The sequence below is a fragment of the Zonotrichia albicollis genome, chromosome 1, assembly GCF_047830755.1.
Source record: "Zonotrichia albicollis isolate bZonAlb1 chromosome 1, bZonAlb1.hap1, whole genome shotgun sequence".
In the NCBI taxonomy this organism is placed as follows: domain Eukaryota; kingdom Metazoa; phylum Chordata; class Aves; order Passeriformes; family Passerellidae; genus Zonotrichia; species Zonotrichia albicollis.
The window spans coordinates 8,923,449-8,947,397 of NC_133819.1; the positions used below are offsets into that span (position 1 = coordinate 8,923,449).

Below are 23,949 nucleotides of genomic sequence, written 5' to 3' on the forward strand. Positions count from 1 at the left end.
CTATATTTAACATCATTCTTTTCTGCATTCCCAGAGCAGCTGTTTGTTCATTCTGTGTAACATTTAACTGAAAAGTAGTTTTGCATTATTTCTATTTTATTCCTTGTTTATAGTTACACATAGTTCTTGATTGCTGAAGAGAGAAGCAGGCATTCACCAGATGGTGTCATTTCAGATCCTCCTGCTACTGCTGCTTGCCCAAATGTTAGACCTGGGACAAGCATTTCTCCTCAGTTGCTATGTAGTTTTGCTGTATGTTGTCAAACAAACCTGCTGAAGGAAAAGTTTCTTTTAGCCCTTGTGTCTTAAGAATTATTTTCATTACAGCTCTGTTTTTCTTTTTTCCCCTTTTCACTTTTCAGGCAAAAGGCAGCAGAGCTCAAAGTTCTGCAGAGATACTTCAGGTATAATTATCTGGTAGATCCATCTAGCTATTGAAAAATTATATAGAATTAACTGATATTTCACATTGTCATATGAAGAAAAAAGCATATCCCTGATCAAGGTAATGAACATAAATGCTGATCAAGCTGTCCTTGCAAAGAATAAGCACTTGGCATAAGCTGTGAGATCATCTGACTGCCCCCAGTAGTTGCTGGGTTGTTGTGTGCAGACCCCAAATAATCAGCAGAATACATCTGATATTTCAGGAGGAATTGGCAAAAATATCAACTATGCTGAAGTGTTTTAACCACTTTCAAAAGCATCCACTTAGCTCAGGCTTCTGCACACAAAGAGGAGTCCAGATAAACTTGCAGCCTCTAGATTACCTAAGACACACCGTACCAATGAAAACTGAGGTTGTGTTTGACAGGCAAACACTGGAGAATGCAAGGGAAAATGGGTTATTTTGTGCTTTTAATGCTTCTAGTGAAAGTTTCAAACTCAAGGTGTATTCCCCATATTTCAAATCTAATTGTTTCTGATAAACTATCAGCAAAAAGTTAATGCTTGTATTTAATTAAGTGCCACTTTCCAGAATTACTTTGCCAGCAGTGCTATAATTAGATGACGTGAGAACAGTCTTTGATACATATGCTCATATTCTTTGTTAACACCAAAAATAGAATCTGTAAATCTGTAAATAGAAAAACGAGATGCATTAAAGCAGCAGGGCAGAGCAGCAGGCTGGGAAGGCTACAGCCATTACCACCCCAGGAGGATTAATATTAATGTCTCTCTAATGCAGCATTTTTAAGCATTTCTTGTGTTCTGATGGGCTTTATATAATTGACCTCCACAAATCATAAAAGATGGTTTAAAAAAAGAATCTGGGAACTATGTGAATTGCCAATACCTCCTGGAATGCTGCCACATGATTTCCATCATTAGGTTATAGCTCCCAGTTAGGGCTGAATTCATCTCACTGAGCTTCAGGCATCTGTGAGGTGGCTGTGAGGCACCTGGGGAGAAAAGGCAGCCCCAGGACAGAGCTCTGGCAGGAGGCTCCTTCTGTACTAAGACACAAAAGCAAAAATTCCACCCTCTCCAAAGAGGATGGGATGAACTGTGCCCTGGAGGTGCCCTCTCCTCTCTCTTCACAGTCAGTGCCTCAAACTGGATGTCTGAGACAGCTGAAGTTGGGTGAAGTGACCAGACCTTTCCCTCCTGTTCCTAGAGGAGAGCTGAAAGTTCTCAAACAATTAAGGTTCTTTGATAGCAGTGTTTATCCTGACTCAATGACTCAGCACTTGGATATCAGCCTGGATCTCTGATACCAGCTTTAACAGACCCACCAGAACTTTTGTTACTGGAATGTTGATGCTCTGCCAGCAACATCAGATTTAATGTCCCTTAACACAATGCTCCAGGCTTCTGCTGCAAGCAGGGAGCCATAAAAACAGAGGACACTTTGACTTCATACTTCTGCAAATACCTTTGAAGGTTTTCTGAATCTAAAAGCTTTTCAGTTTTATTAATCCTATAAATAGAACTAATTAAAAATGTTAATGAGCCAGTTATGTAATCCTTTTGGATTTCAGCAAAACTTTCAATAGTGTCTCTCCCAGGATCCTTCTGGACAAAATGTCCAGCACACAGCTGGATAAACACAGCCTGGGCTGGGTGAGCAATGGGCTCAGGGTCAGCACAAAGGCTTCCAGTGGAGGGGGTCACACCAGGCTGGTGTCCTGTCCCCAGTGGGCTTCCACAGGCCCCAGCCCTGTGGAACAACATCCTCACAAATGACTTGGATGCAGGGCTGGAAGGGACACAAAGTGTGCCAAGGACACTAAACTGGGAGGAGTTGCTGCCTCCCTTGAGGGAACAGAGGCCCTGCAGAGACCCAGACAAATTCGAGGGCTGGGCAATCTCCAACCACATGAAGTTCAACCAGGGCAATCCTGGGTGGATGTGCTTCAGTACCCCCTGCAGTACCTCTTCTGTGGGTTTTGCCATGTGCTATTTTAATTGAAATCACCTGCCTTTCCCTGTAACAGAGAACAGAAAACTAAATATTATGTGCACAATTGGAGCAAACTTTAAAAAAGTAAATATTCTTATTATTGTTCAGTATTAGAGATAATCTGAGCTATCAATGATCATAAATTAAAAAAAAAAGAGGTGCCCTAATAAATTATATTTGTAATTGGTGTCTCTGTAAAATGCCCATTCTGAGAAGCCTTGGGAAATGCCTTCATCTCTTCTTCAAAGAAAAGCATAAACCAATTACAAATATTCTTGATTTTTTAAAAAATAATGACACAATCTTTTGTTTTCATCTATAACTTTGTTAGGAAACATTTATTTACATTCTCAGTGTTTTGCTGAGGCACTTCACCTTCTCATACCTTCCTTTCTCCAAATGCAAAATTAGTCTGTAAGCCTTCCCAAATATTATTCCTATATCAGAAGGATGCTGAATCAGGGCTATTCTGTTTAGAGTCAGAACAGTGTTAGAAAATCTCTGGGCAGATAAATGTAATGACAACAATTGTGTTAAAGAAGCCATGGTCCTGGTTGCATTGATGCAGGCAGTGTTCAGATTCCAACCCTCTAGTTCCATGTGGAATCATGCTTCTTTGCCTCGTTCTTGTTTGCTTGGATAAAAAGAAAGTTTTATGGTTGGCATCCATCATATCTTAACTGTAAATATAAAATCTGTTCTTTAAATTATTAAAGCAAAGAAACTGCCTTGTGCAACTTCTGTCTTGTTTGCTGTAGCTCAGGCTTTAGGACCCTGTGACCGTGTTCACAGGGGTTCCTGAATGAGGGAAGAGATGAGGATCTGACTCCATGTTTCAGAAGGCTGATTTATTATTTTATTACATATATTACATTAAAACTGTATTAAAAGAACAGAAGAAAGGATTTCATCAGAAAGCTAACTAAGAATAGAATAGCAAGGAATGATAACAAAGGTTTGTGGCACAGACAGAGCCCGAGCCAGCTGGGCTGTGATTGGCTATTAATTACAAACATTTAACATGGGCTAATCCAAGATTTACTTGTTGCATTCCACAGCAGCAGATAATCAAAGTTTACATTTTGTTCCTGAGGCCTCACAGCTTCTCAGGAGGCAAAATCTTAAGGAGAGGATTTTTCATAAAAAATGTCTGCGACAGGACCCTTCAATTTTTTTCTCCCCAGTCATTAGTTATAAAAGGTTGGGGAAAAACCATTATTTCCACATCAAGAAATGTTTAAAGGATTAAATCAAAATTTTATATGGTCTCCTCCCACACCTCACAGTACTGACCTGCCTTTGCCAGGCTGTGAATGCTGAGGTGTGAACCTCACCCATAAGGAAGAGCCAGTCTAACCTACAAATCCTTTGGCTTTTGTCTTTCCAAATGGACCAATGACTGGGATCCACAGCTCCTTGTTGATGAGAAACTCATAATGGAGTGAGGTGTCCCTCTGCTCTAATTTTGAAGAATTATTTCCATAACCACAACTTAGCATCAACAATATTTCTTTTGAAGCTTGCATTTCCCCAAAGCACCAAGCCTATACTTAGGTTTATCCTACTACTTGTCCTGCAGATTGTTTTAGGTTTTCTTCCCCTGCCTTATTCCAAGGTGGCTTTTGTCTTTTTGAGCTAACCCCACTTCCACACAAACACTTCCTAAATAATGAGTAGACTTTTAATTGACTTTATTTGGGAAGCATGCATTTTAGGCGTGGAAACTCTAACTTCACTTTGGTGATGTATAAATTAATGCCTCCACTTTTTAAATAAGGGGCAAGAAATATAATTTTACAGCAATTTAAAACATGGATAAATACTACATTTTAAAAATAGAATAACAACTTTGCTGCCCTATACTTTGCTTTCAGCCATGGCACTCAGAAGACCACATACTTGAATATAACACAAAGGATGCTCCAATACAGTCACCCAGTGAAGGGCTGTATCCAGGTGCTACATGCATGGAGAGGAATCTGACCTCAAAGGAATTGTGTGCCAGAGTTATATAACATTTGAGACTACAGCTAAAACACACAAGGGGGGAAAAATTTTTGTCATCTCACCTTGAGCACCCAAACTCACCTATTCAAAGAATGTTTCTTAAAATTATTGTTTTTTCAGCTTTTCCTACAGCACCACACCCAGGCTTTACTTTTTGCATTTTCCCTCACATAATCCCAGAATGGGTCAGGCTGGAAGGGTCAATCTGGTCCAACCTCCTGCTCAAGCAAGGTCACCCAAAGCACACGGCACAGGATTGTGTTCAGATGGTTCTGGAATATCCAGTGAGGGAGAGAGACTCCACAGCTTCTCTGGGCAATCTGTTCCAGTGCAGTAAAGAAGTAAAGAATTAAAGTAGAAGAATTAAACAGTAAAGAAGTTCTTCCTCATGTTCAGGTGGAGCTTTTGTGCCTCAGTTTCTGCCCATTGCCTCATCTCCTGTTGCTGGGCACCACCGAGCAGAGCCTGGCCCATCCTCTCTTGGCAATCCCAGTTTTTGAGAGTAAGGACCTCAAAGGGGAAGAAATTTTGTCATTGCACTTCTAGCAGCCAAACTCACCTATTCAAAGAATGTTTCTTAACATTATTCTTTTTTCTTCTCCCTTCCCCTCAGCTGCCCACCTGAGCACTGCTTGACAAAATCACATTGTCAGAAAAAAACCTCTGAGAGTCCAGCCCGTGACTGAACACCAGCACTATGCCCACCAGACAGGCTGTGATTCTGTGGAACTGGGAGCAGCCATGGCTGTTTGCAGCCCATGACTGAACACAACCATGCCCACCAGACACGCTGTGATTCCGTGGAGCCGGGAGCAGCCATCGCTGTTTAAAACGCGCGGCGCACAAACAAACGCGCCATGACCCTGCCCCGCCCGGAGCCCTGCCCTCACGGAGCCCCGCCCCTCCCCATGAAGCCCCGCCCCCACTGGAAGCCCCGCCCTTCCCGCGGCCCCGCCCCGCCCCGGTGCAGCCCCGCCGGCGGCCGGCAGGGGGCGCTCTCCGCTCGCACGGGACACCCGGCGGGGCCGTTCGAGAAGCTTCCGGAAGCGGCGGGGCGGAAGTGACGGCGCGCGCTGGCGGCGCTTCCTGTTTGCGGCCGCTGCCGTTTGTCCCGGCGGGAGGGAAGCGGCGGGAGCGGCGGCCGCGCTGAGCAGACACCGGCGGGTGAGTGCGGGGCGGACGGGCCCGAGGCCGCCCGGCTGCGGCCGTGCGGGAGGCAGGGGCAGCGGGGAGCGGGCGCTTGGCCGGGCCGCGGTGCTCGGCAGCGGCGTCCCTGGTAGCGGGGCCTCGCGGCGCGGCCGGCGCAGGCCCCGCACTGCTGGATCGGCCCCGGCTGCCGTGCGGGCTCTGCCCGGCCTTGGCGGGACTCGGGGATCGCAGCGAGCTCGGGGAGGGAGCGGCTGCCCTGGGCTCCCCCGGCATTCGGAGCGGGACAAACCCCGGGACGTTCGGTGCCAGCCCGCGCTGCCGCCTGCTCGCCGCGAGGCAGAAAATAAATTCTGGCTTTCCATTCCTTGCTCACAGTGGTGTCAGTTCCCAGGGGATGAGGCCGAGCCTCGTTTCGTTAAGCAGACCTTCTCCTTAAAGCGCTTTTTGTCGCGGGGTACTGCCTAGGCGGCTTGCGAGCGGTGCTGCGTTCTCCTTTTCTACAGTCCCTGAAAGGAGAGGGGGGTGAGCTGCGGGCCGTGAGAGCCCGCAGTGAGAGCACCACAGGAATGGCCTTGAGATGAGACGGGGGAGATTCAGATTAGATAATGTATTAGATGTTTGATTAGATAATGTGTTAGATATTTCGCGTTTAGGGTGGTCAGGCATTGGAAGAGGTTGCCTAGGGCGGCGGTGGAGTCACCATCCCCGGAGGTGTTCGGGAGCGCCTGGATGTGGCGCTGGCTGGGTTAGTGATTAAGGGACAGTGGCGGTCGCTGCTGGGGATGTTTGGGCTGGATGATCTCAGCGGCATTTTCCGCCCCTGATGATCCTAAGCCAAACGCGCTGTGTTTCCCCCGATGGAAGCAGTTCAGATACGTTCGCTCAGTGTTTACTGCTCGGGGTAGGGGCAGCAGGGAGGTTTGTTGTGGGTGAGGTCGGCAGAGGTCGGGTGTTTTGAGTTCGCTGTTGCCAGGTTCCGAGCCGAGTTGAAAGCTGACACTGCCAGGTAAGGAACGCTGTTTGTCCTCAGTGTTTGTTGCGCTTCGGAGGGGGCTGTGGGCTGGGTTTACAACTCGGCGTTCTTGTTTGCACCAACACTTTGTGTTGTGTTGCTGCCTGAGCTCTTCTTGGCTGCTCAAAACGTGTGCTTCAGCCGTGCTAACAAAGGTGTTAGAAATAATTCTAAATACTGAACAAATCAGTTCTAAATTGTAGTATTTATAAACTGCTACTTATTTAGACACGGTAACATGAAAGCTGGGTTTATAATGTTCAAATGGTTAGGCTTGTGTCATTGCATAGTCAGTGATCAAAGTCAAGAGTTTTTAGGGTATAAAGTGTCAAAAAGTGATAAGAACAAGGTGCTGATACAAAGGGAACAGCTGGGATGAAGCAAGGCTCTGCCTCTCCGGTCCTGCAGCAGAGGTTGTACTCACTGCTGCCTGCTGACCTTAATTTTTGTTTACTCTTCGGAGATCCTTGTACTCCAGTTAGGGATTTTATGTTCAGCTGGCGATCAAGAGCCTAGTAGTGAAAATACCATTTAGTTTGATGGATTATGTTGTCAAAGAAGATTTGTTTAGACCAATGAGTAAATGTATTTGTTTGGACCAGTGAGTAAATGTATTTACAGATCTTGTCTCTGTGATTACTTTTTTATTGCAAACAACCAGAATTTTACCTATTGCACAACACTGTTCTAACTTTGTGTACTCCCCTCGGCGCCTGTGCTGACTTCTCAGTGGAGAATAACAGTGTGTTGAAAATGGAAGTTAAATTAGTATTAAATTTTCTTAAATAATCTCTATTGGAGTAGAAGTTTAAATTGCTGCTTTTATTGGCAGCACTGTTTAGACTGCAGTGCTACTAATAATGTAAACTAAATCTGTAAACTGCAGAGTTCCATCGAGCTTGTCTTTTAAGTACTTGTGCTTTCAAACTAGAGCAGATTCTTACCCAGGCAGCTTCTCTCTCTGGTATATTCTCTGTCCTTCCCAGATCGATGCAGTTTGCTCATTTATCTTGGCTGGGTTTGGGAAGAAGGCAGGAAGGGCTTTACTTCTGTGAAGTTTTAGTTAGAGGGCTAACGAGTTTTGCTACTGATGTTTTTAAATAGATAAATAGATTTCTTTACCGACTGTGTTCTTGCTTTTATCCATTAGAAGTTTTGGAATGTATGCGGGGAGAGGGAATAACTTATGTTAAATCATAATTATCTTACGTAGGATACAGGAGCTCCTAACAGTACCCGAGATATAAATACCAGGTTTTTGGTTTGTTCTGCCCCTGTGCCGAGCTCGGTGGCGCAGTGAGCTCTGTGAGCGGAGCTTGCGTGGGCCGGGGGCGGTGACTGCGGTGTCCCCGGGCCGGAGCTGCCGCGGCCTGGCCGGGAACGGGCGGCGATGTCAGCGCGGGGGCCGGGCCCGCTGGGGCCGCTGCCGGGACGGGAGAGGACAGGAGAGCACAGCACAGGACAGGACCGGAGGCTCTCCAGCCTCCCAGAGCGCATCCACCGCTTCTGAGCCGTGCAGTCAGGCTCGCTTTGAAGGGAACTCGTTGCTGTAATTTTCGACTTAGCTCTGTGAGGTTTATGTTTAAGCATTGTGCTCCTTAAGTAGGAAGTGCTCCATTTCTCTAATAGCATTTGTAAAAGAACCTCAGTTGTGTCCTGGAAACATTTAATGACAAAGCTTTTCCTTTGTCTTATTCAAGCAATGGAAGGATTAGTGAGAAATTACTTAGCTTTGTCAAAACTTGTTGGATCTTGCATATGATGATTGTATCTTTCAAGATAGATTTAAAATAAAATTATATTTGAGGGTGTTAGTAGTTTAAATTCTATTTTCTTTTGTATGAAATACATTTGAATGGATGTTAGATTTTCCTTACTTTAGACTTAATGAAATCATTCTGCTTTATTTATTTAAGTGCTAGGGAAGAAATAATTCATGCATATGCATTTCACTCCTACAGGTTCTAGTTGTAGGTTTTATGTTTTCTCTTTGTTCTGAATACTGAAATCCCCCTGGTATTAGTGAGGACTCAGTACTTAACAAGGATCTTAAAGGCCATATAGTAAGTCTGAAGCCATTCATAGCTACATTGCAGCTATTTTTTATTAAAACTTTAATTTTTCTGATTAGAAATTTTTTTCTCTCTTAAAATGTAGTCTGAATCTGTGACAGCCTATCAAAAGTTGCTGTTTTCTTTAATGAAGCTTTTTTTTCCTTTTTCTTTGGCTTAAGTAAAGTTATCATGACTCAAAAACACTTCAGGGGAAATGTGTAGAAACTTTGAACTATTTTCTTTTCCCTAAAGGATCATCTGTTTGCATGTGATTATTTGCCTAAAACTTTCTGGGCCATGTCTTTCAGTTGAGGCTTTCACTGTTTTTAATTGCTTACTCATAGACATATCATATATTTTTTAAAATAAGGTTTTATTATACTTTGTATAAAATAGCCTTTTATGGTGAGTTTTAGGAGAGTGACAGTGTTCCAGATATTTGGGACACAATTCCAAATTTGGACACCTGAGTTGTTTTGGAAAAGTGCTGCTTTGCTTTAAGGGAAGATCATGAATAAGTCCCCCTTTATCAGAGATGAGATGGATAAGCAGGAGAGTCTCAGCCAAGGGGGTGAGGGTGGCCTGTTGACTGATCAACATCCTTCCCTGGTTTTTGTTAGCCAGCTTACATTTCTTTCACAGATGAAGATTTTGGTATTTCTTCTGTTTCCATTTTTGGTTGGTTCACTCTTTTTTAATGGTTTTTCACTTGTTGCCCTGTTCAGGCTTTCCATGTGCCAGGCAGCAGTGCAGAGCAGGTCTGTAGTCCCTGCCAGAATTGTCTTGCTGCCCTTGGGGAGGAGAGCAGGGGACAGGACTCTGCAGCTTCCTGCCTCGAGGGGTGAGGGTGTCCTGGTCAGGGGCCTCTTGTCTGGCTGTGCTGGAGTTTTGTTGTTGCTGGCTTTTCCACAATGGAACACGAGCTGCAAGGTAAAGCAGCCAGCCCAGCTGCCTTCTCCCTGGTGAACTGGTATAATAATAACAACAACTGTATCCAAATCCACTCTGCTGTCTGACATACAGGCAGGATGTTTGCTGTAAACATGAGATTAAACTAAGCTTTTTGGAATGTGCATTTTATTAAATTCATCTCCTGAGGATACTGAGGGAGTATTAAAATAATGAGCATAAACATGGCTATTTAAGTACATCGTATTAATTTAAATTATATGGTAAATTGACATTTTTCCATGAAACAATAAATTTCAAGAGCCTGTGAAGTTAAAGTGTGACAGTTTTTCTAAGCTTAGGTAAGTAAAAGCTAAAAGTATTGAAGTTGTTAATATGCTTTAGTCTGCACTGTGTATGTATAAGTGGGAGGAAAAAATTAAGGCTGGTGCCTTGTTTAAATGTGTTTGTCAGGTTTATTAATCACAAAACGTACACAGGTTTTCTTACTCTGTGTTCTTGTACTCATAGGTAACTTTATTTGTTCCTTAGCATTCTTACTCTTAAAAAATGCTCTGGTAAACTTTGTGTTAGCACAGTGGATTTTTGTGAGTTCACCCTTCAGAGCAGGGTGTTTGTTCCTGCAGAGCTGACACCAATCCTTCAGTTAACTCCATGGAAAGCAGCAGGTGCTGGCACCTGGGTGCTGTGGGGCCTGCAGAGGATGTTGATGAGTGCCTGCTGTGTGAGCTTTGTGAATCAGGAGTTTGGAACTCCATCCTGCTCTCCAGGTGACTGCTGCAGTCACTGAGCTCGAGCTGTTCTGGCATCTTTGAGGACTCTCTGTGCTGCCCCTTGCTTCATGGCCAGAAATAGATAACTTTTTCTGACTGAGCTGACTGCAAAGGTCGCATGCCCCTTGCTGTCTGAATTCCCTCCTGGCTGCTCTGAAGAATTTCTTGTTTGGATGCTTTCCCCCATTCCCTGTTTAGTTTGGGGTGCTGCTTTGTCATCCCTGCTGCTTGTTTGTCTGGTTACTTGCTTTTCTCTGGCATCTGATCTTATCAAAGTTTGGAGTTCTCTACATATCTGCCTTCTGTAATGCTTCTCATGCTTTTTATGTAGCTGAGGACTGTGCTGTAAAGAGTTTATGGGCCAGGTTCTGGGTAACTCAGGCTGAGCTGTGTGGGGAGGGCCTGAGCCTGGTCCTGTGTCCGTGTAGTTCAGGGCCACTGTAAACCAAAGCAAAGCTGCCTTCCCTGTGATGCCTGAGAAATCTATAAGCTATGGAAACCTTTGGTTCACTTCAGCATTTGCCTGTTTGATTTTCATGCCCCAAAGAAGGAGTTGGAGTAGCTGATAGCACACTGTAAACATAGTGCAGTTCCCAGCTCAGGGAACTACAGATTTTTGTGAGCAAACACAAAGGCCATGAAACATCTTCTTTCAGCTGGTTTATTTTTTTTTTTTTGGCTTGTATTTTCTTCTGAAATTTTGAAGATTTTCTGTGGATGGAGGCAGGAAATCAGCTAATGTGGGCTGGTTTCTTCCTTGCTTTAGAAAAACTCTCAAGTGCCTAATTAATGAGCCTTGCTTGTATATTTGGAGACAAATTATTTGACAGATTGCGTGTTTGGAGAAGATTTTTGTCATGTCATTGTGATTAGGACAGTTGGGTGGTTTCTTGCAGGAAGGTGTAAGGTTTGCATCTTTGAAACATTTAGGCATTTTCACCATGCACATTCCTGCTAGCCTTAGAAGTACTGATTTATTTCTTTTGAATTGGCCATCTTCTATTTTCTAAGTCAATGGTGATCCATATTCTGCTTTATTATAAGCTGATGGTGGCTGTTCTCTTGAGTGAGTGTTTTAAATAATTCTGTCCTGAAAAGATTGTAGATGGAGGTCTTTTCTAGTTTGTGAATATTGTTGGATATTTTGGGGGAGGGGGGTTTTGTGGGTGTGCATGGAGTTTTTTTGGCTGTTGAGGGGCTAAATACTGGCTGACATTTTTTTTCTTTAGCTGGACAAAAGAAGTTGCAGATGAGTTTTTTTCTTCTAAATATTTTTAAAACCTTTTTACATACAAAAAGTTCCTATGATAACTGAAGTTTCAGCAGTACAGCTTATACTTTATGATAACTAGCAGATAGAAATAACAGGATATTAGAGATGAATGCTTCCTGTCACCTGACTTGGGTGACACTTTGATTAGGAGAAGGAGAATATTAAGAATTTCTTTTCTTTAGAAGGTTTCTGGCTGTTTTAATTCCAGACTTTATGCTAATGACAAGTAAAAACTGAGCAGTAACACTCACTAAAGACAGAACATGCAATCCCCAGACATTTCTTTGAAACAAATAATTTCTCCATCTTGAAGGAGTAGCTTTTTAGGGTCAGAGTCATCTGTTAAGAGGTGATCATGCTTCTGCTTTGTTTTTTTTGTCCCAACTTCAGGTTTCTGTTATCTGGGATATATGGTGTTTATATTGAGTCTGAACTTCACAGATCTGTAGCATTGCTTTTAAACAAGCAGGAAAGTTTAAAAAAAAATACTGTGTTGAAAACAATATAACTACCTGTGTGCACAAAGTTCTCTAGGGAAAGATATGATTTATTTGTTACATCTAAGTTGCTTTTCCTACATGCTTTTTCTAGTTAGAAGCTTGAGTTTTAAGTTTTCCCTCTAAGATAGGTACCAGAATTGAGAGGAGAGCTAATGAAGGTCTTGTATAAGAAAAGGAGAATATGGAAAGACGTTTAGTGTTATGGTATATGCTCCTGTCCTGAGGCTTTTTGCTGGTTGCTTGCTAGTTTTAGGCTTGTTAGGAGGGACTCTGACCTTTAGCCTTAAGCTTGACTCATGCTGGATTCCCCCTGATTTCTTTGCAGTCTGTACATTCTATGTGTGCTGTTCCTCATAAGGCTGTGGGATTTGATAACAAACTTACCCACCCTGACTCTGCTCCTCGCCTCTGTGTTCACAGAGCTGTTCCAATTGTTGTGTGGGAAACAGCAAAGCTAGAGAAGCAAGTTGATAGCAAATATCCTGGGATATTTTTGGTAATCTGTATGTTTACATATTGAACACTGCCATTAGTACATTATTATTATTGGCATTCTTAATTTTAGTGCACGTCCCCCAACTTCCTTTGGTGTTGGTCACAGTATTAACTATACCCTTATGTTTTTTTTTGATGTGGAGATTTCTTCAAAGGGCTATTTACTTGCTACATTTTAATTTTGTGTTTGTGGGACTGTATGGTTAAGGGGATTGCTAAAACCACCCAAGTTTTAAACACGTGGGTCCTCCAGTACATTTGCTTCTGTAAGTGGTTTGGAGAGGGGAGGAAGCGTGGCAGGGTATCCCTTAAACTGGTTCTGCCATTTGAGGAAATGTGTGTGTAACCATAATCCATAATTAAAGGTAATTAAGCTTTAACCTACAGCAGGAACATATTTTGAAGATGTACCAATTTATTTTGAAAGGAAGTATTTTTTCAGTGTTTGTATCCCAGGATGTTGAAAGATACTTGTAAAAGTAGTACAATGAATTAATTTTAGAATATTTCACTAGGCTACATCATACTTGGTTTTCTTGGGAAAAAGGAAACTGAGACTGCCTGGGCTAAAATGAAAAACACTGAATGACTTGAGGGGGGAAAGGTTATTTCAATGAGTTTTTGTTCTTGATGCACAAGATAAGAAAATGTGACTAATGCATTGCTGTATTATGTTCTGAGTGTATTTGGGTGATTTTCCCCGCAACAAGTTGATAACTACTGGAAAAGGGTCACTGTTTATTGTTCCTTAAATTGAAACAAGCCAGCAGTGGTAGGATGGAAGGGGGATTGGAAGTTTTGCCAGAATGGAGATTTTTTTAATGGTGGAGAGAAAGACAGCATTGCATGAAGACATGAAACATTCTTGAAACTTTTTAGGAAAGTTCTTTCATCTTAGTGGTCATTTAGTTGGAGTAATGGTCAGTGAAACTGTTCCTTGTAATTATTCTCCAATGTTGACAAGAAACTGTCAATGTTTAAATTGCTTTTTTAACTTCTGGGTTTCTCAGGACTTTTGTGATAACTGTTCTTTTATACTAACAAACACTCAGTGCCTCTGCACTTGAGTTGGTTGGTTACCTTGCAGTTGGAGCAATCTTGCTGGTTATGTGCTTATCTTGAGAAGTGTAAAGGAGGCAAATGATATTCAGTAGTTTAGGCAACATGCACGTTTTTGTCAAAGTCTGAGTACAAGAAAGGCTTATTGGACTCAATAAGAGATTGAGTTTTAAATTTCCAGGCCCTGCACAAACATTGCTTTTCCGGAGGGAGCATGTCAGTGGAAGTAATGTTCTGAAGAACAGATGTGAAAGATGGGTCCCTTTGTTTATGCCCATATGTGCTTTAGACATGACAGGTGTCACAGATAACAGGTGAACTTTTGCATTCAGAGTTATTAATATCTACATCAAAACTGTAATCCAGATACCCTTCTTAAAATACTCAGCTTATCAGTCTAATCTGTTTCAGGAGCTGCTGTATCTCTGTGTGTTTGTGTACTGTGTTTCAGTGGGATTAAAGAACATAAAAATCTGAATTAAAGTAATTGTTTGATCTCTTGACCTAAAGTGAAGCAGTTTTATTTTCAATTTGGAACATTTGAACTTTGTCTTTCTTGGGTCAGGTTTGATACAAGGCAGTCCCAGGCTCCTACCTGACTTTCATGGAGTAGCAGTACTGGACAAGCTTCATTTACAAGTTGTTGTTGTTGTTACAGGACTGGAAAGACTCAGCTGTTGTTACCACAAGAACTCTTGAAACATGGTGGATTATTATGAAGTTCTGGGAGTGCAGAAGCATGCCTCAGCAGAGGATATCAAAAAAGCGTGAGTGTCACTGGTGGGGATGTTTTGGATTTTAAGGGACAGATATAATTACATGGCTTTTGTAGTCACACTTTGTTGTCTTCCTGTGTTCTTTTGCAAATTCCTCCATGTGCTGCTTTATCAACTCAAATGTCTGATCTGTGGTCTTGGATGATTGCAAAGCACATCAACCTGGGGGCAAGCTTAGCTTTGCCTCTCTAAGAAAGAAGTTATGAACACTTTGCCTAAAGTGTTTCGTTGGAGGATAGGAATTGTGTGCAGCTGGCAAAGAAGGCATTAATGTTAGGGTGTCACAATCAGTGTGTTCTTGGAGCTTTATCAACTTCTAATGTACCAGATTCCTCTTGATGCTTCCCTTGGCTGGTTGTAGTACTGAATAATTACAGAGCTCTAAGGAGAAGCCCACAGCAGAAATATTTTGGAATGTTTTTCTTAGGTCTTGCAGACGTTGATCATCAAAAATGCACAAGAATAATTTCAGAATAAGTAAGAAACCCCAAACCTGCTTTCTAATTTAAAACATATCTGAGTAGCTGGTTCTTTGTGTACCTGCAGGTTGCTCCCAGTATCTTGATGCAATATACAAAGCACCAGGAATTTCTTATTTTGATCCTTGACAACCTGTTTAACCTGACAACATTGTGTTTATTTGTATAGCATATTCTGTTATTTCAGAGTAAAATATCCTTTGTTTTCCTTCCACTCAGGTACCGTAAGTTGGCACTGAAATGGCACCCTGATAAAAACCCAGACAATAAGGATGAGGCAGAACGGCAGTTTAAGCAAGTAGCTGAGGCCTACGAAGTCTTGTCAGATGGTAGGTGTCTCCAAAGGGCTCTTGAACTGCCTGTCTGTTCTGGGGATCAGGCTGAAAATGTTCATCTGTGATGCTTTGAAGGGATATTGTTATTTTGGTTCACCATCCAGCTTGACCACTTCCTTTTCAAAGGCAAGGAAAGAAAAAGATGCTTGCAGATAAGGCAGAATAAGCAGAAATTTTGAAACAAAAATTGAAACTGAAATTCAGTGTCTGCTAGAAATTTCTGCAGAACTTCTGTGAATCCCAAGATTAATTTTATCTCAGCAGGTGAGGCCAGTGTTACTGTCAGTATAGAGGTATTGTGTTTATCCTTGAAAGTCAGACCAGACCAAGTCTGAAGTATCCACTGTTGGGCCTACAGCTTCTAGTTTTTGTAACAGTAAACTAGTCTTGAGAAAACCCAAGCATACTGTAAATCTTGCTGAAAGTTTGGATTTCATTTGAGTGAGTTCTGTAATTTCAGTCAACTGTGATACTAAAGACAGTGTTTATTTTGAATTGTTCTGAAAGAGGTATTTAGCCTGACCCATGTAGTGCAGGAATGCAGTTTACAGTTCACCCATGTCTTTCTGCTTGAAGAGTATCATTAACTTTTGCCAGTGTTCTGACAAAAGCAGCCTGAATCATAACAAAGTGATTTAAGCTTCTTTGATTATTTTCCTCTGTAATTGACTGCAGCTGTCGATATGCTATTTCTGAAGTGTCCTTGATTTCACCTGAGACAGTGAGCATGGGAAAGCTATATTTAAAGCTCTAGCAGCATCTAGATTACCTCTCAGAGTTCAGCCTGATTTAGTGAGCTGCAGTCTTGTACACTGTGTTTCTTTGCTTGGTTTTGATAGTTAATTAACAGGGGAGAAAAAGAACTTAATTTATCATTAGTTCATTGTATGCTTGTCTTTTAGAGTACTTTATCCTTCTTAAGCTAATTTTTTTGAGCAGGATAAAAATAGGATACTGGTCTGGTTGTTAAACAGATCTCTAAGTTCTTTGGAAACAGTACAGTGCTAGAATTTTAGAACAGCTTCTAAAAGTGCTGCCAGTTTTTGGATCTGTGCCAAATCCTAAGTTACTGATGTCTTAACAATCATTTGTGCAGCAGGGATAGCAGAATCTTCAGCCCAGTGGTTGAGAGGCAGTCAAATGTTCTGCAAACTTAATGAAATTTTCTGACACCATTACAGGCTTGAATGATGACAGATTTTTGGCAGAAGAATAGTTTTGTAAGGGATTACATAAGCAAAAAAAATACTGAAATTGGGTGATCATTGAACACACTTCCCTTGTGGGAAACCTTGTGGTTTCAAAAATGGAACATTTTTCAAGATGAATTCTGTTTTTTGTGAGCCCTCAGGGCCTATTTGCTGTTTCCTGCCCATGACAGTTTATCTACCTTGCTGCTTTCTTCTTCATAATTGGATGGGTAGGTTAACCTCCCTTCTTTAAAAACTGCTGTCTAGAAAGGCAATACAGATAATATATCAAGCTTTGGGGATTTGTCTGCATGTGAACCTGTTGCAAGCTATTATTTGAGATGATAACCATTATATGAAATTTTAATTCCTGTTAGTCAGAAGTATTTTACTTTCCAATATCTGTTTGAGGTAACTGCATGTTCTTTCAGTGATGCTGTTTAAATTTTAAAAACATCTTTCACTGAAGAGATTCCACTGGGAAAAGCATAATAATATTAAGAGAATAAAATCAAATGCCCTGATTGGTTTTTGACTGGTACTTCCCCAACAGTGCAGGCGAAGGGAGCTGTCTGTCTGCCTCTTTAAGGTCTTCAGGTTCCCTTCCAGTACCAAAGTGCCATCTGATCTTGTGCAATAATGTGGAGTTCATTTTTCTCTCCTTTCTCATGAATACTGGCTGGTTTACAGTGAAATTAATAGTCATTCCATGCCTTCTAAAATAATAGAGAGCAAATAGTTTGAGTCACATCCTTCCTTGGCATTTTGGAGCATCATTCTCCATTCCATATCCCACAATTAAGCCAGCAAAAATGGTTATAATTAATTTTAGGGGTTTTGCAGTCACTCTTATAAACACTGGTCTTTGTTCTCTTAACTCTCCCACAATGGGCTTGGTCTTGTGCAAGAAAAGGAGAAGAGGCAATGGTCAGGGTTGGCAAGTGGGAGAGGAGGAAGGGAGTGCTTGAGCACTGGAACTGCTCTCCAGAGAGCCTGTAGGATCTTCTCTCAGAAACTGATGTGATCACAGCTTTGTTCAGGCAAGATGTGACCAACTTCACAGTTGGATTTGTGTGGAGGAGCAGGTTGAGGTCCACAGGTCCTTCACAGCCTTAAAGCTTTTCATGGTAGCTGTCCAAAGAAGAAATCTGCCATATTCTTCTTAAAGGCAAATTTCTATATGAAGTTTGTCCTTAAACCAAACTTTTTCTGATACATTAGGACTGGACCTCCTACAGCTTACTGGTCTTAAGCTTGAAGTTCAGTAGCTCTTCTTTCTGAAGTAAATTGCTTTGGCAGTTCTTGTTGAAGATGCTCAGCAGTTATATATCAGAACTTCCTTAAATAAACTAGCTTTGAGAAGATGCTTAACTGAGAATGCTGATAAGTGGTTTTATTTTTTCACAAACCCAACAAACATGTTTACTGACATGATGTACAACTTCTCCTTGTAGCTAAAAAACGTGACATCTATGACAGATATGGAAAAGAAGGCCTAATAAATGGAGGTGGAGGTATGTTGACAATCAGCAGTTTTTTTCTTTCTTTATTTTCTGTAGCTTTCTTTTCAAGACAGGAATCTGGAAATGCCTGTACTAGGGCCTAAAATTCAGTCTTCTAAAAATCAAGATGTCAATTGTTTTACAGTTTTTCTGGTTATTATAAAAGGTATTACTGTTATTTGAAAACAGAGAAACTGTTATGGAAAGTGATGAAGTAATGTGTGTACTCAAGTTAAATGATATCTGAAAGAGAAATTTTGGAAACCGTTTATATCTTTAGATGATTCAAGTACCCTATAGGCCTCAACTTTCTTATTAGTAAGAATATGTAAAGATAACTGAAATTTAACTTTTTTCCTTTTTATTTGCAGGTGGAAATCATCATGATAGTCCATTTGATTTTGGATTTACATTCCGCAACCCAGATGATGTCTTCAGGGAGTTTTTTGGTGGAAGGGACCCCTTTTCATTTGACTTCTTTGGTAAGTGATCCCCTGGTTTTAGTAACATGTATCTAAAGTGGGGCTAAAACTTTACTCTTACAAAACAAGCCGAGCTAATGTAGTTTTAATAGAAATAGTTCTGAAAATGAGGTAAACAACTGGTATTTTGTGTTATATTTGAAATTGTTTCATACCTGTTTCTTGGTTAATTTTATTGTACAAAACTAGGTATGGCTTGCCAATTAATGTTTTGTTGGAAGGCCTGGTTTGCCAAACATGAAATGATGTCTGGAATGTCTCTAAGTTGAAATAATATTCAACAGAAAAAGTGCTTACTGGAATTTCCTCTCAAGAATTTGAGCAGGCTAACTTAGTCTGTTGATTTCTCTCTTTTGATCTGTAAATAAATTAAAACTTTGAGAGCTTCTGAATGGGACAGCGTAATTATAACTGTTACACCATAACTCTCAGTGTGAACTTGTGTCCTAGCAGGACTGATTTTCTTCTATCAGAATAGGAACAGTCGCATATATAATCTAGACCTTCTCCCAAATTCATGTCACCTGCTTGCTTGGGGTATAGAGCCTTTAGAGACTCAGATAAAATGGTTCTTGAGGTTTGTATTCTTCATTTAGGAAACATTCATTAAAGGAAGCAATATGTGATAAAAGTTGTCAGAGGAATCTTTTTGCCCTCATGCTGAAGGTCTTCTTGCTTGCCCTAGTGAAGGTCTTTTCAGAGGTGCTGGGATTCTTATGCAATCTCTCTGTGTATGTTCAGCTCAGCAAAATGCTGACCTATAAAGCAGAACTGATCCTGTGTTCAGTATTTACTGTGAGAAAGTTCCATACTGAAAACTGCAAGAAGTGTACTTGAAAAACCAGGCTTTCTTCCTGTTCAGTATGTAGATATTGATTTAGCTCTGTAATAATGTTTGTAAATGGTTTAATATTTTTAAAAGTAATTTATTTTCTTTGGCAGCATTAAGGGGGTAGTGCAGTTCAGATTTTAATTATATCTTTCTTTGGTTTGCTATTTCAGGATCATCAGCTGTTAGATGACTAATGAAGGATTAGAAAGGGGGTTGAAGGGCTTGAGGTTGAATGCAGTAGAATGGTAGTTGATGAATTAGATGAGCAGCTAGAGGAGGATCTGGTAGAAGACAGGCAGCTGAATTGGGCAGTTGGATCCAGTGTGAAATCAGCTGAAAGTAGGAAAGGGAAGATTGGAGGAAGCTTCTAGCAAAATACTGATGAGTGGAATGGGCTCTGAGCTGGGTAAATGCAACTTCTTCACTGTCTGCAGCAGAAAGAGAATTTTAGCAAGTACTAGACAAGGATTTCAATTTAGGTGAGTGATCTCAGCTGGTTAGGACTCATCTGGAGTACTGGGTCCACTTCTGGGCTCCACAGTAAGAGAAACAGAGCTACTGGATAGAGTCCAGTGAAAGGCCACCAAGATTATTAAAGGAGTTTCTCTCACATGAAAAGCAAGTTGGGGAATTGCTGGAATTGTTCACTATAGAGAAAGCTCGGGGTAAGAGTCTCATCAGTGCATTGGGAAGGGAGTGGAGAGGTCAGAGGCAATGACCGCAAATGGGAACACAGGAGTCTCTGCCTGAACTTAAGGTAGCACAACTTACTGTGAGGGCAGCAGTGTTGGAGCAGATTGTCCAGAGAGCTTGTGGAATCTCCATGTTTGGAGATAGCCAGAAGGCTATGGAGTAGTCCTGGAAATCCCCCTGCACTTGATCCTGTTTGAGCAGGGGGTTGGACTGGATGAGCTCTGGAAGTCCTTGTCAAACTCAGTTATTCTGTGATTGTGTGGTAGAAAACCTGGAAAAATCTGAGCAAGATGTTGAGTAGGAAGCTACTGTGGAGGAGCTGGGAGAGAGTGTTCAGTTCTTTTGTTTATTTTTTGATTGAAGATCTATTAAACAAAACAGTTGGTTCTCAATCAAGTATCTTTATAGTAAATTGCACAGGTGAGATGCTGCTAGTGGGAGACTGACATAGGCTCTGTTTGATTTTGATTAGATTTACTACATCAGCACTGGCAAAAGACTCTTCACTTGCTGTCTCTGAAAATGTCAGTATTCATGATTAACCTTAAAGCCTTGAAGTTTAGTTCTGCTCTTAAATAAATGAGAGGCTTAAAGAAAGCTGAGGCCCTGCTGTTTGGGTTCCTTGGAAGGAGGGCTGTAGAGCACAGTGCACAGAGCTCTCCAGCTTATCCAATGGAGGGACCACTGCTGCCAGTGTTCCATGGGGTGTTGCAGCTGCAATAGCCCCTCCTGTAGAGGCTGAGATTTTAATTCCTGTTAGTCAGAAGTATTTTACCTTCCAGCATCTGTTTGAGGTAACTGCATGTTCTGTTGCCCCATATTCCATTGGGCACCAGTGGGCTTAGCAACTTACCTCTGCATTAATGACCTAGAGAGACATTCTCCCCTGCTTACCACACAATTTATTTATTTATTTATTCAGAAGCAGGTTATCTACTTCATGTATTGATCACTGTCAGCTGGAAGAGAAGAGCACTGAGCACAGGCTCTGCCTCTTGCCAGGGTTCTGGCAGTGGCAGCAGTGTTGTGTGCACTCCAGTTAATGGAAACTAATTGTTCCTAAGCTGCCTCTCTGCTTTATGTGGATAGTTGCAGTGTCAGTGACCAGAGGCCTAAAAGCCTCAGTTAAGCTTTGGATTTTGAGCATAAGCTCTTGAAATGTTTCTAGTTGGAAGATTTCAAAGTCAGTGCTTTTTTTTTCTTTAAGACGTTCTCTAACATGGGTAATTGTGACTCCAAACATTTTTTTTTCACAAATTTCTGTAAAAAGTACTTGAATTGGTCTTTGCACATATATGAATATTTCAAGATAGTACAGCATAAAAATATGTGTGCTTTCATCTGAATGTAGTGCATTTTGTAATTCCAAAAGCAAGCAGTAGAATTGCATGTATAGCAGGAATATTTGTATTGGTGAACTGCAGCCCTTATAGGTTCTGCTGTGTTGAGACACTAATGGAACAGTTCTGTCCTGAATAAAAACAGAATTTATCTTCTTAAAATGAGGAGTTATCAACTTGTTGATGAGTTTTCTGTGGAATTAGTAACTTCTTGAGGAGCTACTCAGGTTATAATTGATATTCTAAGCCACTAAATAAGTACTGAGGTCATGTTTTCTAAAAATGTGTACTGGTGGAATCAAAGATAAAATTGAATAAATACTTTAAAACATTTGTACTTTTTATGCAGTTTGAAGTGGCATGTAGTGAAGCCCACAGAATGCAGGTGGGACTCTCTATATCCTGATTGTCATTGAGTATGTAAAGAGCAGCATTCATATGCATAATTCCTGTAAATTTATGGATGTGAAGAATTTCTGAAATGGTGCTATGAATTGAGTCTGTTAAACTCTACTGAACTATACTGCACTGCTCTTGCAGTTACAGAAAGTTTTCTTTATAAACAGAGACATCTTTATTCATCTGTAGGAAAGAGGAGAATGTAGATTTTTAAATTATGTCTCCCTTCAGACTTTTCAAATGAAAATCTGTAATGCTGTTGGAGACAGCTCTGAACACTTCAAATGGAGCAGAGCTAATGTTATGTGCTGTGTGTTGCACTGGAGACAGTCACAGATTATTTTCATTGTTTTTTCCCATGCAAATTCTTTGTAAATCTGGGGGTGCATGAAGGCAGGTACTTTTTAAAACTTCATCTGGTGCTATGACAGATGCTGAGCTCTTAGTCTGAGATTTGTGGGCTTGCTTTTTGTGGCACATGGTTGCAGCAGAGTGTGTATTCCTGGTGAGCTGTCCTAGGGATAGTTTTTAGCCTCTGACATATGGATGGATGCTGATCCTTGTGACAGGAAGAAAAGTTGGTGCTTCCTGTGCACACTGCACTTTGCATTGCCAAGTACTGCCTTGGTATGGCAGTGATCTGGTGTTCAGTCTGTGCCATACACCTCTGCCTCTATGTTTACTCTTAATGGAGGCTTGGTTTTTCCTGTCAGTATTCTTAAACTTTTATATTTCAGCTCTATCCTACTTCATTTATGGAGTATGGCTATATCTCACTTTATTTATAGCTATATCCTACTCCATTTATATGTGATGCTTGCCTTGATTTGGTTTGTGTTCCTTGTTGTGTTTTATTTGTATTTTACTTGTAAATTTTCAAGGACCTTTTTTCTTCTATAGTTTAACAGTTCACAGGAGGGAAGGATCCCAGTGTTACCACTGGTAATGGAAGTGTATTGATGAGTGACTGCTGCTTCAGGCTGAGAAACTGAAATTGATGTGCTTTGGTGTAGGCTGGGCTGTGTTTCTGGGCTGTTAAAGAATTGATTTGGTTTTGGTTTAGAGGCTTTTCAGATTCTCACTTTGAGAGTGAGTTCTGTGTTGGAAGGTGTTATCAGTGAGGAGTTACTGTGGAAGATGGAGTTGGTATAACAGCATCAGAACATTACCCAACAGAAACTCCTTAAGGAGTTAATTCTTTTTTTTTTCTAGACCAGAAGCTGCATACACATCCTAAACCATCTCAGCTGACTCCAGATGCATCAATGATGCCTGAGTAATCTGTGTATGGGCTAGGAAAAACAACTCAGGGCCTACAGCAGAGCAATATCCTCCAGCAGCAGTGTCTACAAACTTGACAGGATGGTTTGGGCATTTCAAACTGCTTCCAGTGCCTGGGTGTGTAGTTAAATGAATCCCACAAGGAGCCAGCCTTCTCTCCCTGGCAGAATGTGTTACTAATGTGACATGATAAATTGGTCCTGGGGGATGTCCCCTCTGGACTTTGATGTCCCAAGAGAAGGCTGTTTGTGGGATCTCTTTAAACATCACTGTAGTCTTGACAGTTCAGCTGTGGTTTCTAAACATACATTTGGAGATGGTAATAAAATCTAATTCTTTTTTAGATTGTGAAGTAGAATTCACAATGTACTTTAATGCATTATATGCCCATAGGGATTCTGTGGAGTTTTCCCTTGAGAGTTCTGGTTACCTGGTTTATGTGATATTTTAAAATTACTCTTGGAAATGAAAGGTAAAATGAGACTTAAAAGCTTCATACAACTAGTTAGATACAAATATTTGTCACAGAGAATGTCAGCTAGCTGGTTTTCTGGTATATACCTTGGTTCCATCAAAGGTCAGAATTACTTCAGATTGACTGCTGTAATATTGATTACATAAAGAGAAGCAGAACTGTTCTGGAAAAGTACAGCAAGTTACTTTTAGTATGCAGGCAAAAGAGTCTTAACCTGACAAGAGAGAGGAAATTTTATGTGCAGTAATCATTGCAAACTCTGCATGATAGGGGTTTCAGGATGCTTTTCCTGAATGGGACAGCTTCATCAAACTACTTGTCTCAAGGACAGAAAGTTGTCCTGCTGTGGCAAAATATTCACATAAGAATCAGATCATGGTTTTAATTCACATGCTGTCTCATTTCTGATAATTGATTGTTTAAATGTTCTAATGCAAAATGTATTTGTTAGTAAAATGGATTATTAAAACTGAAAATGGAGGTGGCTTTCATTTAAAGCTATCTTGAACAGCAGTGTCTTTTTAGTAATT

General features: G+C 41.1%; 1 protein-coding gene across 5 annotated transcripts in view; it reads left to right on the plus strand.

Moving 5' to 3' along the window:
• Nucleotides 1-5,416: 5,416 nt before the first annotated feature.
• The window catches only part of DNAJB6 (DnaJ heat shock protein family (Hsp40) member B6), a 58,314-nt gene continuing 39,781 nt past the window's right edge, over nucleotides 5,417-23,949 (plus strand). For 4 of the 5 annotated variants that reach the window (XM_074552400.1, XM_074552587.1, XM_074552530.1 and 1 more), the window contains exons 1-5: nucleotides 5,417-5,575; nucleotides 14,294-14,402; nucleotides 15,110-15,219; nucleotides 17,870-17,929; nucleotides 18,289-18,399. In XM_074552400.1, the coding sequence (XP_074408501.1) occupies nucleotides 14,338-14,402; nucleotides 15,110-15,219; nucleotides 17,870-17,929; nucleotides 18,289-18,399 (346 nt within the window). In that variant the 5' untranslated portion in view covers nucleotides 5,417-5,575; nucleotides 14,294-14,337. Of the gene's footprint in view, nucleotides 5,576-6,348; nucleotides 6,567-14,293; nucleotides 14,403-15,109; nucleotides 15,220-17,869; nucleotides 17,930-18,288; nucleotides 18,400-23,949 lie in introns of those variants that run through there. The other variant, XM_014269254.3, reaches the window with a different exon arrangement.